This window comes from Pomacea canaliculata, linkage group LG9 (genome assembly GCF_003073045.1).
Source record: "Pomacea canaliculata isolate SZHN2017 linkage group LG9, ASM307304v1, whole genome shotgun sequence".
NCBI lineage: Eukaryota > Metazoa > Mollusca > Gastropoda > Architaenioglossa > Ampullariidae > Pomacea > Pomacea canaliculata.
In genome coordinates, this window is record NC_037598.1 from 10,589,486 (window position 1) to 10,608,089 (window position 18,604).

The 18,604-nt window shown below is 37.6% G+C and overlaps 3 protein-coding genes across 5 annotated transcripts in view; 2 read left to right on the plus strand and 1 right to left on the minus strand.

Annotated features, from left to right (window-relative positions):
* Window positions 1–8,039, minus strand: part of LOC112572869 (multiple epidermal growth factor-like domains protein 10) — a 64,297-nt gene extending 56,258 nt beyond the window's left edge. Inside the window, exons 1-7 of one of the 2 annotated variants that reach the window (XM_025252845.1) lie at window positions 7,925–8,039; window positions 7,597–7,634; window positions 7,297–7,396; window positions 6,654–6,791; window positions 6,280–6,317; window positions 5,975–6,074; window positions 5,435–5,572 (exon numbers count right to left, since the gene is read on the minus strand). In XM_025252845.1, the coding sequence (XP_025108630.1) occupies window positions 5,435–5,572; window positions 5,975–6,074; window positions 6,280–6,317; window positions 6,654–6,791; window positions 7,297–7,396; window positions 7,597–7,634; window positions 7,925–7,928 (556 nt within the window). In that variant the 5' untranslated portion in view covers window positions 7,929–8,039. The remainder of the gene's footprint in view (window positions 1–5,434; window positions 5,573–5,974; window positions 6,075–6,279; window positions 6,318–6,653; window positions 6,792–7,296; window positions 7,397–7,596; window positions 7,635–7,924) is intronic. The other variant, XM_025252844.1, reaches the window with a different exon arrangement.
* The window catches only part of LOC112572874, a 56,364-nt gene that overhangs the window by 10,907 nt on the left and 26,853 nt on the right, over window positions 1–18,604 (plus strand). The window lies entirely within an intron of this gene.
* Window positions 12,407–16,339, plus strand: LOC112572875. 2 transcript variants are annotated; one of them, XM_025252856.1, is made up of 6 exons: window positions 12,407–12,514; window positions 13,534–13,863; window positions 14,236–14,355; window positions 14,545–14,757; window positions 15,350–15,461; window positions 15,622–16,339. In XM_025252856.1, the coding sequence occupies exons 2-6, from the start codon at window positions 13,770–13,772 to the stop codon at window positions 15,809–15,811; spliced, it is 729 nt and encodes a 242-aa protein (XP_025108641.1). In that variant the 5' UTR covers window positions 12,407–12,514; window positions 13,534–13,769; the 3' UTR covers window positions 15,812–16,339. The 2 variants fall into 2 exon arrangements, with proteins under 2 accessions (XP_025108641.1, XP_025108640.1); XM_025252855.1 differs by lacking the exon at window positions 12,407–12,514 and adding an exon at window positions 13,023–13,358.

The window sequence follows — 18,604 nt, forward strand, 5'->3', positions numbered from 1 at the left end:
GGAGAGATGCATGACGGCACCGAACGACAGTCTGCAAAAAAAAATGTTTTGTCACTGAAACTGACCTGAAAGTAACCCTGTGGAGTTTAGCAGCAAGACAATGGTGGTACAAAAAAAGTTGAATCATTGTTCTTTAAATTACATATAACGACTTAATTAATTTGACAAGGATTAAAACAGTTTTGATATATGAAACAGTTTTCCTGGAAACCAATTTGTAGAAACATCTGAAAGAGAAAATGTACCTCAGTACATTAAGTCGGACTGATATCCCATCCTCACATCCGAAAAGGGCAAATCCAGTCAAGTAGTTACAGTACCCATGTTTTTGCAGTGTCCACATACCTGATGAGAACAGATGTGTTAAAGTGTTGCATCTAATCATTACAAAGTACTGAGAAACACAAAAATGGAAAAGAAGGAGTAATGTATTAAAGTTTAGAGGAGTTGCATTGTAATGTTACTGTATTTATTTCCCCACCAGGGCGATATCATAACAAGTCCATACATGTAAAAGAGTGCATACTCAGAGAAATTATGGGTGTCGGAACCCACTAAACTCACAATTTTGATATTCTCTGTGTGATAAAGATGTTTTATGCTGCCAAACTTAACACAATTAAATTCTGTTTTCCAACAGTGTCTGAGATACTTTTTACTATTTACTCGACATGTATTTAATTATGGTTGTATGTTGATGCCCTAGCACCCCAGCTACATCACCGGGGGCCAATATAACAAGGGTCCTACATTATAATACTTGCTACAGTCGGAACCATATGTCCGGCGGAACACGCCTTGTAAGACAGAAAAAAAATACCCAATAAAAATTTATTTCTTCTATTTCTTTGAGTCCAGGCCTTCCAAGAAGCAAAAACGAAAAAAATTAGAAAATAAATAATAGACTACAATACACCAAATGATCAACTTTATTTATCCCATTTGGTCAAATTTAAAACAATGGGAGTTTTCTCTAGTTCAGATTAAGTTAAAAAATAAAAGTAGAATAAGTTTGCTGCAAGGTGAGGATGAATATATTACTTCATCCATTAGTACTTTAGTAGCGTGGCTTTTCCTTGTTTCTAACCATAGGATTGCCATTCGATTTTGTTATAATTTACTTATATATTAATCTATGATCTGTATACTATACAGAATATTTTAAAAGCTATCGTTGGACCAGACTGTGAGAGTTTATTGAGTTGATGATAATGTTTAAACCTATATCCGCTATTAACCGTGCACCAAGCCGGACACCTCGACGCTGACAGATCAGTTTGAAGTATTTTTTTAAAATGAAACTTACTATCATTACATAATAATTGTCGAAAACCACATCATTACAGCCGTTCGACATCTCCCAGTCACGGGGTCACAAAGATTCTCACTTTTACCAATGACCACAAGGCTGGCGAAAAGAAACATAAAACATTATGTACTGTCAATTCAGGTGTTTAGTGAATGCACACATTTTAATAATGAATTATTAAATATGCCAAGTAATTTAAAAAACCCAATGCACTAAAATTCTCGTACCTTTTCGCACTCACGGACCAATTCTTCCAGTACACACGCTAAAAAAAACAATATCTTTGTTGAAGTTTTAGCACAGAAAAGATCTACAAAAAGTGGGCAGATCCTACCTGAAGCCACCTTTATTACTTATTCTCAACAAATCTTTGATAAATATAACTTTAGGACTAAGTATTTCTGCACATAACTAAACACTTAGCATTCTTAAACTCATGTGTGAAATAAAATATCTCAAAACACACTTAGCTAAACACATTGTGTGAAGAATTAAAAATGCTAGTTAGATGATTTTAAAAATAAATTAGCCGACTAAAAAGTAAATTAGGTAAAGAAGTAAAAAGTTGCTTACTTCATTGCAGAGTGATCCTCATAACCGTCGGAACAACCTTTGGAAAAGACTCCTGTCACGTAGTAAGCAGGTGTCCAGACTTGTACAGTGACCACATAACTAGTACAGATACAATGTGATCAATGTTATTTTATTACATTTACAAGGTAAATAATTACAGTATAGATACATATAACTTTGTGTTCATTCCAATACTCAGCTCTTTTTATCATTAACTCACCAGTAAAAATAGACTTTCATGATTATTATGTGTTTAGCAGTTTTTCTGCTTATCTTTCTTTGAATTGAGGTAATTTATTCTCAAAAATACTATTTTCCGAGTGAAGGTTTCCATTACAAGTTAAGAATTCGTGTACCTGCTGACACGAAAGCCTCCATAAAGCCGGGTAGGGCATGCTGAACAAGTAAACACCCAAGAATTCCAAGTTACCACAAAACGAGACAAATAATAAGAAATATAACGCAATGCAGAAAAACGTTAATATTTATGCCTTAAATGTTATTTGAATGTTACAGATTTTTTATTTTTCAATCTTTAAAATACCCCTCAAAAAATTTTGCAATAAAATAATCAGGCACTGTACCCTCCTTGGTCCAAATTTTCTACATCAACTCATGAATGTTAGTTGTCAGCTGAACGTAAGAAACTAAAACAATAAATTATACCAATTATTTAAAATTCAGTCCTACTAATAAATTCTTAGAGATCAACATATGAGCAGTGGGATGATGTTTTACAAAAAAATAATCTTACTTGTGTGCAAATATCTGTTATATAACCATGGCACACAGCCATCTGAGCAATGTCCGGTCACGTGGTTAACATCAGTGCTTTGTCTGCACTGACCACATGTCAAACTGTGCAGTTAGGACCGTAGGAACCTGACGAACAGCCTTTGAGAGAGAGAAAAAATTGTGATTAGTATACATCATATCATGAAATACAATGTACGTGTTTTCTTTTTTTTATTTTAAATCATATTTGCTCAGTTCTTTCGAAGCACATGTATCATATCGCAACATAATATAAGTAAAATCATTTAGCACTTAAGCGTAACAATTATTATTTCAAAAATCAAAATTAAGTGCGGTACAACAAACAGAAATGTGTGTCTGTGTTTACTTTGTGTTTGAGTGAGTGTCTGTTATGTGTGAATGTGGGTGGTAGGTTATTAAGGATTTAGTATTTATATAATTTATGAAAGCGCTATGAACAAGTCTTTGGAAAGACGCGCGTATAACAGTTCAGTAATTATATTATTATTATTATTATTATTATTATTATTATTATTATTATTATTATTATTTATTATTATTATTTTATTATTATTATTATTTCATTATTATTAATTATCATTATTATTATTTTCCCATATGGAAACTTAACTGTCAATTGCAGAGATGTCCCTGATAACCATCTTTCACAGCCAGTGGAGCACACTCCTGTTACTATGTTGCATGCGTCCATACTTTTACAGTGACCACAGGACTAGTACAGAGACACGTGATCAGAGGTCATGTGATTAAAGTTGCCAGAGATACCGTTTCAGTGTGTGTGTGTGTAGAATCGGTCTACAGGATGTAATAAGTTTATTTTGTGTGTGTGTGCGCGCGCATGCTTGGATGTGATCTGAAAGCGCGAAAATGGGGAGCCCCTCCTTCACAACAGACGCTTTGTAAATACTTTGTGGTGCTATTAAAACGAGTCAAAATTCCATTTTTTTCTTCAATTTTATTCAGTGCCTTCAGATAATATTTCACAATTATCAGAATAGGAATATTGCAATATTTTGCGTCAATGAAGTAAAGTGTTTAATTTCTCTCTGTAAACTTGTAAAACAGTTTTCTAAAATCAAATGCTGGATTGGGATTTTTTTTACATGCTGAACTTTTCTCACCTGGCTACACGATGCTCCATAGGAACCCAGAGGACAAGCTAAAAATACAATAATAAAGTACATCTTAAAAATGTTTTGAAACTCATAGGTTAAAAAACAGAAATGCAATACAATAAATGAATACATGTAATCTTACTTGTGCTTTTCCCTTCTTAGTTAATTATATAACTTTTCCATTAAGTAAATCTTTCATTTAACTACGTTGGACAAATCTTTACATGATCTTTAGCCACCAAGTGCTAGTTCCACTCTGCTATAAGAAATAAACCTGATTACATCTAACTTCATTAGAAACTGTCAATAAAACTGACGCAGATTAACGTCTGCAATAATGTCATTTGGTTAAATATAAATAAATCTTACGCATGTCGCATCTCCCTGACGTATAGCCATCCAGACAGCCCTCAGGACACTGGCCTGTGACAGGGTCGCAGTGTGTGCCCTCTATACACTGGCCACAAGTCATATTGCAGTCAACACCATAGGAACCAGGTGAACAACCTTTTGATGAAAAAAATGTACTTGTTTAACACCAGTTTATCAGCTTATCTACATCGAGAGGCAGTTGAACATTAGTCCACGTTTCTTCACTTTCATATTCTGTGGAGCTCATCAATGTGTTATGCATCTGTAGTTCGTTGTGCTAATACTGGGGTAAGTATGTGTAGGTCTTGTTACAGGATTACACAGCCATGTCTATCAAATGATGTAAAAGTTGCAGCTGTTCTATGCTCTCAGATCTTTCATGATTCCCAGTAACATTAAAATATTATTACTACAAAAGTGTCTTGAAAGTACTAAGAATACAGAACATCTAAGTAGATGTCTATGTAGAAGAAGCTACTTTCATTGCAGTAAATTCCACGATAGCCTTCCTGACAGCCATCTGAACACACTCCTGTCACGAATGCTGCACGTCTCCAGACTTGTACAGTGACCACAAAACTAGTTCACATGACAGGTGTTCAGAGTTCATGTCATTATAGGAGCAGGAGGTACTCTACCAGTGAGTCTGACTGTGTGTATGTGTGAGTGAGAGAGAGAGAAAGCGCCGCACATGCACAGACACAACTCAAGAATGAATTTTCATTCAGATTGTTTATCATTTGACTTGAAGTACCTTTAGGTAATATTTCACGATTATTGAAATGGTAATATTGTAATATTTCTTTTTTTCATAAAGTAAAGTGTTTAAATTCTTTCTGTAAACTTTAAAAACGTTTTTCTAAAATCTACTGTTCAATCAGGTTCTTTTTCATATGCTAAACAATTCTCACCTGCTACACGATGCTCCATGGGTACCTGAAAGGACAATGCTAAAATACAAGTAATGAAAAAACATGTTTTGAAAACTTTTAGAAAGACATAAAATTACAGGACAGGAATGCAATACAACAATTAAATGCATGTAATCAGATGAGTGCTCTGTTACTTCTTGAGTACTTATATAACTTTCCACTAATTAATTCCTTTATTTTATTACCGTTGGACAAATCCTCAAATGATCTTTAGCCACTGAGTGTTAGTTATACTCTGTTGTAAGAAATAATCCACATGACATCTAACTTCATGATAAACTGTTAATAAAACTGCCGAAGATTAACTTCTGCAATAATGTCATTTGGTACTAGTTAAATAAATGTCGGAATCTTACGCATGTCACATCTCCATGATGTATAGCCATCCAGACAGCCGTCAGGACACTGGCCTGTAACAGGGTCACAGTGTGTGCCCTCCCTACACTGACCACAGGTTGCATTGCAGTCAATGCCATAGGAACCAGGTGAGCAGCCTTTAAAGAAAAAAATTAGTTATTTGTCTATAAATGAATTTGCTGTTTTTCTCGTGTATCGTCTCTAAGAGCAGCACAGTTCTTTACAACTATGTTTTAATTCTCTTAATTTATGACTGTCTGAATAAGTGGTCTAGATGTTATTATTTCTCAGGTAGCATTTTTGAGACTAAAATTAGACACCCACTAACAAAAATAAAATGGTACGTTTGTTTGGATTATATTTCTCCAAAACTAAATTATGTTTACTAGAATGTACCTAATATGTTTAACAGAAATGTTTGCATTTGTTGTCATTGCTCTCCTGTAAAGAAGATAAACCGCTTAAACTGAGTGACTAAAAATAGAGAAGTTTGTTCTATAAATAGCACGTTTCTATAGCACTACCACAACAAAGCTTACTGTCATTGCAGTGATGTCCCTGATAACCATCTTCACAGCCAGCTGAGCACACTCCTGTCACGGTGTTACACGTGTCCAGACTCGTGCAGTGACCACATGACTAGACACAGACACGTGATCAGAGTTCATGCGATTAAGTAATTCAGAAGTACTCTTCCAGCAAAGACGATTAGGTGTACGAGTTATTATTATTTATAAGCAATTTAGTAGAAATCATTATTTGTCCATAATTTTGTTAATTATTTATGCATAATCAATAAAATACTTTCGGATTGGAGTTCATATAGATGCTAGGATGTACTCACCTGGTTACACGATGCTCCATAGGAACCCAAAGGGCATGCTAAAAAAAAAAAAAAAAAGAGTCCAGGACTTTTTTGAAAATGTTTATCAAAGCCTAGATTTAAAAAAAAACTTTCTTACCAACCAATCAATAAAATTCATGCTCTGATGTATGTTCTTTATTTCTTGATACCCCTTTATCATTCATCGATATGTACTCTTTTAATTGTGTTTTGAAAATATCTTCCAAACAAGCAGATTAGCAAATAATGTAATAGCCATTGAATGATAGTTGTAGTCTGTTATAATAATGCGGAATTTATCTGCCCTGAGTAGAAACTGTGCTTAAGGTATATGGTATTCTATGAGTAGTATATAAGTAAAGTCATAATCTTACGCATGTCGCATCTTCCTGTCGTATAGCCATCCAGACAGCCATCAGGACACTGCCCTGTCACAGGGTCACAGTGTGTGTCCTCGCTACACTGGCCACAAGTCATATTGCAGTCAACACCATAAGAACCAGGGGAACAACCTTTCAAGAAAAAATGTACTTGTTCTACACCAGCGTATGAAGCTCAACAAAAATAATTATTTTAAATTTACTCTATAAAGGTTTGACTCTGAAAAAGTTTTTGGTTTCCTTTCAGCAGATAGATATTATCTTTCAACCTATTTCTTTTCATAAAAGTATTTTGATCTTGTATATCCCCTGTGCAACGATAGCACAAAATGTATGGTTGGTCTTTGAACTTCTAAGCAACAGGCATCTGTGTTAGTTAAGCTATGTTAGCAAGAGGAGATAATATTTGTTTCTCAGAGAAAAGAGAGATTCCAACTACTTTCTGTTATTTATAACTTATTCTGTCTGTAAGATAAAATCTTGCATAAGTACTCAGTAACACAAGTTGTAAGTAGGGTGATAGGACTGCTATTTAGCATTTAAGTGGCATGTTTACGATAATAAACTAAGCAACCAGTTATTTTTGTGTGTATATATATATAGCACGTTTCTATAGCACTACCACAACAAAGCTTACTGTCATTGCAGTGATGTCCCCGATAACCATCTTCACAGCCAGCTGAGCACACTCCTGTCACGGTGTTACACGTGTCCAGACTCTCGCAGTGACCACATGACTAGACACAGACACGTGATCAGAGTTCACGTGATTAAGTAATTCAGAAGTACTCTTCCAGCAAAGACGATTCAGTGTACGAGTTATTTTTTTTTATCAGCAATTTAGTAGAAATCGTAATTTGTCCATAATTATTTATATTGTTTATTCATAATCAGTATAATACTTTTGGATGGGATTTACATGCTAGGATGTACTCACCTGACTACACGATGCTCCATAGGAACCCGAAGGGCATGCTGATAAAAAAAAGAGTCAAGGACTTTTTTGAAAATCTTACCAACCAATTAATAAAATTCATGCTCTGATGTATGTTCTTTATTTCTTGATACCCCTTTATTATTAGTCGATTTATATTTGTTAAATTATTTTTGAAAATATCCTCCAAATTGACAGATAATCTGATAGGCATTAAAATGATAGTTGTAGTCTGTTATAAGAAACAATACGCAATATATCTGCCCTGTTAGAAACTGTACTAAAGTTATATATTCTATCAGTGGTATATAAGTAAAAGTCATAATCTTACGCATGTCACATCTTCCTGTCGTATAGCCATCCAGACAGCCATCAGGACACTGCCACCTGTAACAGGGTCACAGTGTGTGCCCTCTCTGCACTGGTCACAAGTCATATTGCAGTCAACACCATAGGAACCAGGTGAACAGCTTTTAAGAAAACAAATGCACTTGTTTAGATCAGCTTAAATATCAAATGCTTTTTACCATTAAACTCTGAAATTGGCTTTTTGTTTGCAGATAGCATCGTACAACCTATCCCTTTTCATAAAAGTTCTTTTTATATATTTCTTATTAGCTGTGGATCGGTATTTTATCTTAAATTTACTAAAGACCAGGTACAAAGTTTGTTTGAACTTCCAAGTAATGACAAGCTTCTTGTGTTTGCTCTTGTTATCGGAAAGAGGTTTGTTTGTTAGAGTAAAGAGTCAGAAAATTCGAATCACATTCTTTTATGAATAACTAATATTCTGTATTTAAGATAAAATTAAAGTTGTTAACTATCCCGCAATTGTATAGATCAGATGATGATGATGATGATGATGATGATGAAGCTTTGAACATGGTTGGGAATAGTGAAGTCTTCATTTCTGAATGACTTGCAATTGTCAAAGCAAATTTTTGATGGTTGTACAGTTTTTGACAGTTTCAGTCCACCGTTCTTGCAATGAATAGGTCTGAGTGGTTGGGTAGGGGAAAGCTGACTACACGTGAAAATATCTTTCGGTAAATTTATCTGAGGCAGAAGTATTTGTACTATCAATTTAAAACTAGCATTATAAACAGGTAAACAACTTACCTTCCATGCACTTACTCCCTTGCCAGCCAGCTAAGCAGCCTTGAAGGCAAAACTTGGTTTTAGCATCACAGGACTTGTTCATACAGTTCTCACACTCCAGATTCTTACTTTCGCATTTTGTATGTGCCAGGTAAGCTGAAAAAGAATACGCAATATTACTAACAGCTTGCATAATAATAATAGTAACAACAACAACAACAACAACAACAACAACAACAACAACATAGTTTCTATCATTTCTATAATGGACTGCCTGCAGGCGATTTCTTTTCAACCTCTGGAACGAACGAATGATTGATACCTTATGTGCATATGATTGAATTATATTGCAAGATATTGTAATTTCTATTTCATGTATCTGTGAGACAAAATAAATGTTATAATTAAAAAAAAAAAAAAAAAACAACAACAACAACATTTAAAGTATCAGATGTGAGGCCATACGTGGATCATAAAGGTCTTTTTGATACTGCTTTCTCACATTACAATTCAGATACTATGATGGGTAATAAGAAACATTACTGGTGTTGTGATAGTTCAGTGACTCATATGTGTCCTGACACCGTAACTGCTATTGTAATGGCGCGGTGACACGAATGTGTCATCTTTAGAGGTTGGACGCGGTCCTTGCAAATTTAGCTCCCAATACAAAAATTTCTCTCTTAATCGTTGCGTTCAGTCGTTTAGTTTCTGCGTGTGCAAAGAGTTGCAGTTCTCTTGCAGTAACTTAGTACCACAGCAGTTCCACATGGTGAGTGACAGGTAAGTAAGGTGGAGAATGGACAATGGGGAATATTTTCACTGATGTTAGAGATAACCCTGTGATTTATTTGCCGGGAAAGCCTCGCAGTTTTCAAAAAGCACAATTTGAAGCGGCATTTAGTACAAAACATCTCTCTCACTCTGTCTGTATGTGTCTCTATCTAAACAAAACTCAGAAAAGGACTGAGGGTACAAATGACTTTTAAGTGTCTCAGAGGACGAAGTTCACTTCCTTTTCTATTGTCCCCAATGTGTAATGTTTTGCCAACAGTATTTGAAACACGTCCCCCAAAACAATAAAGAACAGTATCCTGTTTATAATATTTAAGAACCCCAACTGCACTTTTCAATTTCGATTCATCGTCTAGTCTACAAAAATTCTAATTTATAAAAATTCTTTAAGTAATTTTTTTCTCACAAATGTTGGTACAGGCCGTCCATTTTTGATCTTTGTATATTCATATTAGATATCTGCTCTTGCACCACATCAATGTATTTACTCTTAGAAACTCAGTAGTCAAGTTATAAAATTTCTTTCAAAGCATTATTTTTGTTTTTTTTACATTTGGCCTAAGCATTTTAAGTTCTGTAGCGAGGATAAAACGCTGTAATACTTTACTTATTTTATCATGTATGTTGATATGTCAGAGATAAAAAAAAGAATTTGTATGCAATATTATAAAATGCCTTTTTATTGCTAATGCTATGTATGATCTTGAACCTTCATATTCTTAAATCACGGGCCAGGGACCTTCACTAAAATAAGTCAAGTCACTCTATTACTGAACGAGCATAGCTGATGAAATAATTTGAAACCAAAAGGAAGTATGATTCAAAGTATTCAAATATATTTAGGCTGGAATCATATATATTTACTACTATATCGTGATATCGTGTTTACTAGCGCCAGGGTAAATTAGAAAGCAGTTGAAAATCTTGAAAATCTGCAGAGTTTTGTTTGTTTCCTACTGCAGTAAACACAGACTTTCGTCTGCAGGTCTACAACTTATCAACGATCATCAAAGAGCGATCTTTAGCATGTAGCTGACTAAAATAATAGTCCCTGTCTGTCCCTGCTCTTAATGGTTCTTAAATGTGACGAAGCCAAAGGTCGGGAACTTTTACCGACACATATTATCATTGTCTTACTGATATGATAAAACACTTACCTATCACCCCGATCGCAATGAAGGATGCTACTAAGGCGACGCTCAGAACCACGATGATGATCTTCAAGGTATTCGTACTGATTACTTTCGTTTTCACATTTCCTAGAAAGTCTGCCATGATTATCTTTGCTTCCTCCATTGTAGACGCTGGCTCTGGTTTTCCTCCAGGCTGAGCGACTTCCTTTGTTGACTCGGTCTGTTCCTTCATCAAAGCCTTGAGCGTGGAATCTTTGTCGCTCCCTCCATCCCAGCTTTCCTCGTCGTTATAGTCGATGCTCTTCTTCAAAACTTCGCCACTCATCGCTCTGCAGTTTGAAACCTTCGAGATGTACACACAGCCAGCGATGTTCTCTCCAACTGACGGTTCGCGCCGTGCGCAGCGCCTTTTATACTCCGACCTACAGCCAATAGCCAGCCTTGCATCGGGACTTCCCGCTGGCTATATTTAGCCCCTCCAACTGCGCGTCGTAGGGATGACACGTTATCTTGTGAAGAATGCTTAAATATTTAAATATTAAATCTACTGCAAGAAAATTGGTAATAATTTTATGTGAAAATCGTGTGCAATAACATTGGGGTGTACTGCATTGTATTCTAGAGACGACAAGAGCTTTGTTGACGATAAATGGGGCACCCGTTAGCGCAGTGGGTTAGTTGAGAGGATTTGTGCAAGAGTGTGTGGGGTGGGGAGTATGTCAGTGGTGGGTACATGAGCGAAGTTTGTGCTTCTTTATTTGAAAAAATGCTCTTCACAAGCATTCGAGTATTTTTTTTAAAAAGCCGCTGCTCACTTAGTGCATCTTTTTGAGTAATGCACGAGATTGGAACCAAGTGCATCTTTTTGCAGTGGTGACAAGTGTTTCCAGTCGACATAACCTACCAGTGTTACTTATAGACACACTGTATGCCTAGCATATCTTTTGGAATAGTCTGGCACATACCTTAGGTCACAAAGAAGAATAATTCAGTTATAACACAGTCAACAAACTATCGCAGGACTCGTTGGTTTATCACAAAAAATATTCGATGCTTTAACTCTCCGTTAAACAACAATCTTCATGTTTTGGGTACCTAGATGGGAAACGATCGCAGCCATGGATTTTAGGCCCCATTGCACGATCTTTATATGATGTTTAAGAGTAGTAAATTAATATTAACTATATATATATATTAATATTAACGTCATCGTGGTGATGGATATTTTTTTTAAAATATGTAAATTATATTTCCCTGATAACTTCTTTGGGTGACCCGTAGAGTTGGAGTTTTTTTTATATAGTTCTCTAGGTTTTTAGACCTTAGGGTTTGGGACAGTGCCTTATACCATTAATAAATATAATTTAAGTTCGAACTTTTGTAGAATATGGTGATCGACGAACAACTAGTGCTGAAGGATTCGATATTTTTGAACTGATTTCTCTTATAATGCAATTCTTTGACACATCCTTGCACTGTTTCGCTTATTGCTTATGGATAACATGTCCCTGAGCTTGTGGTATCAAATAAATGAAAGGCAATCTAAGGGTCAGAAGTCACTGTTCATGTGTTCAGCTTGAAACATAGACTTTGTAAGAGTATGCTATCTACACGGAAGGTCTCAATTGACTATTTCCGTTCTCTTGTTTTCATCTTTCATTTGTTGCCAGAACATTCATCGAGGAAAACTCCATCCATCATTTCAATTTTTAAGTTTAAGGTTTGTTCCATCTGTTGATGACATGTCAGCAAGAGCTTTTATCCTTCCGCGTGACAAGAGAGACACTCGTGAATAATCAAGCTAAAGGACAGGGATAACATAAGTGTTCGCCGAGGATGCATTCCAATCTATTGGACATTTCTCCATTCCGACTTGAAATTATCATCTTGCTATCGTAAGTTGTGCTCATCGGCATCCACATCATTTATGATAATTTTTTTTTCTCTTTAAAATGGACCTTAGTAAAGCGCTCGTGTCATCTCCGTCGTCACATGTGCATGTCGGACTACACCAGTGAATACAGTCCCTGAGGAGGAGATGCAAACAATAGAGATTATTTAGGAGAACCCATCTTCTATTAAGACCACCAGTTGACGGATGCACAACAAAGAGTTCAGGAAACAACTGAGCTCTGTTAAGACCTCTATCCACAATGAACTTACACATCACTGCTCAACACGGAACAATAAAAATGTTTCAAAGTGAACTTTCTACTCAACTAGTGTGATCAGCTCAGTGTCACTATTTTTAAACACAGGATGCTTATCACATCGACAGGGTGTTATTAGCCAGGCTCCTGAATGACATGACATGACAGATCCCGGACGACCAGAGTTCAGTTATTTTTATATCCACGCCATCGCATATTACATTACACTCCGATCATGCTCAAAGCACGAATTATTTAGAGATTTCACACTATTTCACACATCATTGTGAAAAAAATAGAAACCATATAAATATTCAAATCTTTAATTTAAATATCAATTTTCACATTCACCTTATACAGCCTTTATATTTTCTGAACTTCGTTTTCTCATGTTGTTTGTCATTGTCATGAGAGAAATGAGCAAAGAGTTGTAGCCTCGTTGTCGCTGTTATGCATTGCATGCAATGGTGCAAGGGTGCTTCCAAGAGGTCGGCTGAACGTTGAGTGCGAAAAAAAAACCAGACCGTTACTTCAGGAACCACTAGTGCCACAACGAGTCACGTGACGCCAGACTGTCACAGTCTGAGAGGTCAGTGAACACTCGCATCTCACATCTCATCTCCGTGCGGCCAGGGCTTTGTCTCGATGACTAGAACCCCCTTACAACATAATTACAATATTTGTCTGTTTTTTAGGCATTTAACTTCCTGGAAAGCAGACAATAATAACTTTTCTCCTGCTTTTTATAAAATTTACTGTTGCAGCAGTTGAACATTGATTTTGTGACACATCTCTTTACGTCCACGTCTCCGCAAAGGCAAGTGAATGGCTAACAGACTGACAACCGCACTGTCCACAGCCTATACTGTGCATGCAGCTGAAAAATTGAGGACGTAACCACGTGACAGGCTGCGCTGACTCAAAGAGGATTTCCCACATCTATTTATAGCAGCTCGTTGTACGTGGTGTACACACAAATAATGTGATCTACGAAACAAACATGGCGTTTGTCGTTGAAGCTTCTGTCCTTTGTATCGTTGGTGAACTCTTTACTTTCGTTGGTGGAGCTTCCATCCCCAGCAAGGGAGAGGAAGGTAGACATTTCGCTCGTTGTTGTTGTCAGTTAATAATGTGTTGTGTGACCTTGGAAAGTTCATGAAACCGCGGAAACCATCGTAAACGAAAAAATGTGAAGGCCAGGGTCAACTGTAGTAGGGGAGGGCTCAAGCTACGGATGTGTGCTTGAGTGTGAGTGGGTGAGATAGTAATCAGGATCGTGGAGTCAGACGCTAGTGTCCGTGTGCCTGTGTTTGTGTATGTCTAGCGTGTGTCTGAGTGAGTTTCTGTGGGAGTGGTGTGTGTTGGTGTGTCTATGTATGAGGGATGAGTATGTGGCTGTGATTATGTTTGCGCGTGTGTGTAGTTTAAGTCTGTGCACATTTGATTGCTTACGTATTTGATATCAGCCCCATGGTGCAGTCTGGTGGTGTCTCCGCAGTCTGTAGGCTCCATGGAGTGCGAATTCACTGAGGACGTCCAGTTCATGCAGGTGGATTTTTATCATCTGAATTCTACTGGTCCTCCAGGTAACTTGTGTAAGAACATTCAGTTCAAATCAACATAGCTAGTGATTGTAGACAAATGCAATGACAATGACATTTTCAAGATATACGAAATACATTTCATGTACCACATATCCCGCTCAAGTTATCATAAAGACCATCGATAATGATTATGATAATGACGGCGATGTTGTCATTATATCCTTTTTTCAGCAATTGCCATTTCATGTGACGCAAACAGATGTCTTCCAAACGCCGAATTTTCAGACATGCTGAGAGAGGAAGCACTGCCCACTGCAAGGGTACTGTCACTAGTGGTACACGGGGTATCTGAGGCATCCTCTGGAAGGTATCGATGTCAAGCGCAGGCTGTAAGCAACTCCCTGACAGTGGAGGGAAAATGTTCCTTTCGATTTATAAATAACGGTACTGACTGTTTTCCTCTTAACCGCTTTCTATGGCCCTTTTCAATATCTATTTTCTCTTTATCCCCCGTCTGCTACCACACACACATATGCATACATCACACACACAAAGCCACACAGAGATGCACACACAAACGCACACTCACACACACTGATAGAGACACACACAGATACACACCACACCACATACACCATTACACCACACCCCATATAGATAGAGAGACACGCATGAAGGAAACTGAAAGTAAATAGAGAATAAGGGGAAAATAAGAGCGAATGAAGGAGAAAGAGAATGCGAAAGTCTTCTCTTACAAGAGAGAGAGAGACACACACACACACGCAGAGAGAGAGAGAGAAATGCACCACCACAGCCACGCCAAAAGGGAACAAATGATCGGAAAAAGATGGACAACAAAACAGAGCTACAGAGCATAAAAGAGACAGAATAATTATGAAAATGATCTCTGGAATATCAGGTTGAAACCTGATACAAATATGAATGATCTGCCGAATATACCGCTGATGCCTTATCTGTGCCAATTTTAATAATAAAAATAATCATAATCATCATCATCATCTTAATCTTCCCACAGAGAAGAGAGGCTTGGACATTCTGTATGTTCTCTTCATCCTGCCAGTATTGCTAATATTGGCCGTTGTGGTCACAACGTGCTTGGTCTGTAAAAGAAAGTCCTGGGCTCTTTGGTAAGACCTTTGAATTTCGAATAGTTAATTTACAAACACTGAACGTGCACACCTGCATGAGTGTACATATGTGTGTGGTTATAAAAAAATCGGAAGTACTATTGGTAAACATTCGTAATAAATGTGGCAGGTCCTAGCTGTCTTTTCACATTTTGTTAAGGAGAAGGCCGAGTTCGTGTCAGGAGGACACCGTAACTGGCCCCACAGTCAAGCCGCTGGTGAGTCGGGACGGCAAGGACAGTGCTGACGAAGAAAAGGTCATGATGAACGACAAAGATGATAAAGGAGATAATGAAAGTGCATACCAGAACAAGGAGTCGTACCTAACGAGGGAAGGTCAAAAGAAATGATACCATTGATGATGCTAGAGACGAGACACACAAGTGTCCTTCTCGGATGTTGTCAACGTGGGTGGAGCAGGCGGAACTCAACTTATTTTACAAGTTCCCCCCTGTAACTGTGTCTTCATTTAATTTAAATTGTTGACTACTTTCAGCATAAGCTTGACACACATACACAAACTTGGAGAAATTAAAAGGATGTGTATATATCCTCTTCACCAGTTGATTGGTGTTAGAGAGTTGTGTACACGATCTTACTCATCACAACTCCTTGGAACGGCGCAGTTAGGTTCCATTCAAGCACATCATTAACAAGCTAATTAAATTGATGACGAGGTCATCATATTCCGGTGGGCAGATCATATTTTGCACCAAAATTGATGACACGGGAGACAACTCGGGGAAATTTCCACCAAAAAGTGCCAAATAGATTTTGCTGCAAGATCATTCTAAATATAGTTTTGATATGTACTCAAACATCTGGGATTTTTCAATAAATGATTTATTTAAGAAAAGTATTAAAGCTCTCCCTAATTTACATATATTTGTTCATATTCTGCTCTTAATATTTGGTTATATAGATGTGAGATGGATTTTATATTTATCATTTAATCCAAAGAATATTTATTCTGGTGATGGATGCACTGGTGTGAGTGTATAGTGCAGCGGTTCTCAACCTGTGGGGCGCGACCCCCTGGGGGGTCGCGACGTGCCTACAAGGGGGTCGCGAAGGTGGTCATTTTTTAAAAAAGTTTCTTATACTGGTATTAGTGAAATTAGCTTAGACTGTGTAACCGAGTGGTGCGGGGGCTCAAACTCCAAATCTCTTCTCCCTATTTAAGTACACTGTCTCGACATGCAGTGACTTCTCACTTCCAAAACTCAAAACACAATCCCCCTCTCAACAATTAAGCCTCCAATCTCCCTCCTCTCACCTTTTGCCCTCTCTCTTCCCCAATCTCTCATCGCTGACTCCCCTCTCCCTCTCCAGTCACACCTCTCTTTTTTTTAAACATCTAAAAGGCACGCATTCAGGAAACGTCCATCATTCACACCCTTTCATTCGCACGTGCTCAGTCCTAGTACTCTATAGGTCCCTGACAGAAGGCCATGACCAGACAATGCGCTGCGACTGGATAAAGACAGCAGTTTTAATCCAAATTTTGGATGCAAGTACACGTGTTTGTCCTGAAGAAGATAGCCATGGATCAATTTGTGCTGCGAAAAGGAACTGATTGCGGTGGTTTTTTGAAAAGAAAAAGTGAAGAAACGAGCGATGTGCAAGTTTTGGGTGCTGGAGCCGATGAAAAACCAGAAAGGCCTGCTACGAAAGTAAGAAAGTATGACAATGAATACTTGAAAACTGGTTTTACAAACATTATTGTTGATGGTAAAGAACGGCCACAGTGTGTTGTTTGCCTCGCAATATTAGCTCCAGAGAGTATGAAGCCAAACAAACTACGGCGCCATTTGGAAACTCGGCATGCGGAGTTAGCTTGCAAACCTCTCGAATTTTTTGAACGAAAATTGCAAGAATACAAAAGAGACAAAAAAACATTTGTCTCACATACATCAATTCATAAGAAAGCTTTGATGGCTTCGTATCAAGTTTCCTATCGCATTGCTCAAAACAAAAAAGCACATACGATCGGAGAGTCATTAATACTGCCTGCAGCAATGGACATTGTACGGACCATGATAGGAGAAGATGCTGCTACGCAACTGCAATCCACTCCTATGTCAAATGACAGTTCGCCGAAGAATAACTGAGATATCTGAAGACCTGTCTGATCAGTTGATCAGTCGTATAAAAAGCCAAAATTTTGCTTTGCAGTTAGATGAAGCTACTGACACTGCAGGTGACTCACATTTGATTGCTTACATTCGTTACGTGTGGGAAAATAATCTTCTGGAAGACTTTTTATTTTGCAAGAAAATTGAACGCAGAGCAACAGCCCAAGATTTTTTGGGGATTGTCGATGACTTCCTTAAGGACCAAGGCATTTCCTGGAGTTCCTGCGTCGGCTTGTGCACAAATGGCGCCCCTGCAATGGTTGGAAAGAAACAAGGGTTGCAATCTCTTATTAAAAAGGTTGCTCCAGACGTAGTTTGGACTCACTGCATGATCCACCGTGAAGTTCTAGCTTCCAAAGATTTGAGTGTTGAGTTGAACACAGTGCTAACAGATGTCATAAAAATGGTGAACTTTGTAAAGAACAGTTCTGCCAGATCTCGCCTGTTTTCTCTGATATGTCAAGACATGGGAGCCGACTATGACGCCTTACTCTATTACTGCGAATCAAGGTGGTTGTCGCGTGGAAAAGCTCTCGCGAGAGTCTTTGAATTGCGGGAAGAATTGTGGGTGTTTCTGAAGGAGAACTTTTTCAACAAGGCTGACCTGCTTAAGAACGACCAATGGCTGCTGCTAATGGCATATTTATCAGACATATTTGAGAAGCTGAACGTTGTGAATACTCCTATGCAAGGGAAAGACACCACCATATTACAAACAACTGACAAGATGAATGCTTTCGTCCGAAAAATTTCATTGTGGACGCAAAAGATATGCCAAGAAAATATTTTTGATATGTTCCCGTGCTTGTGTAAGTGCAAGGCTGACAACTTGAATCTTGATCAGGTGAAGAATGTAATTATTGCACATCTAAACGGACTGCAAGAAAGGTTTCAGCATTACTTCGCTGAAATTGATGTGACTAAATACGATTGGATTCGTAATCCATTTCTGGCTGATCCTACCACAAGCGGGTTGTCCACGGAAGAAGAAGAGCAGCTCATCGACCT

Coding starts and splice junctions, on each gene's coding strand:
- LOC112572875 (XM_025252856.1), top strand. CDS start 13,770: ATGGCGTTTGTCGTTGAAGCTTCTGTCCTTTGTATCGTTGGTGAACTC. Junction 14,356..14,544: donor GAATTCTACTGGTCCTCCAG/GTAACTTGTGTA, acceptor TCCTTTTTTCAG/CAATTGCCATTTCATGTGAC. Junction 15,462..15,621: donor AGAAAGTCCTGGGCTCTTTG/GTAAGACCTTTG, acceptor CATTTTGTTAAG/GAGAAGGCCGAGTTCGTGTC.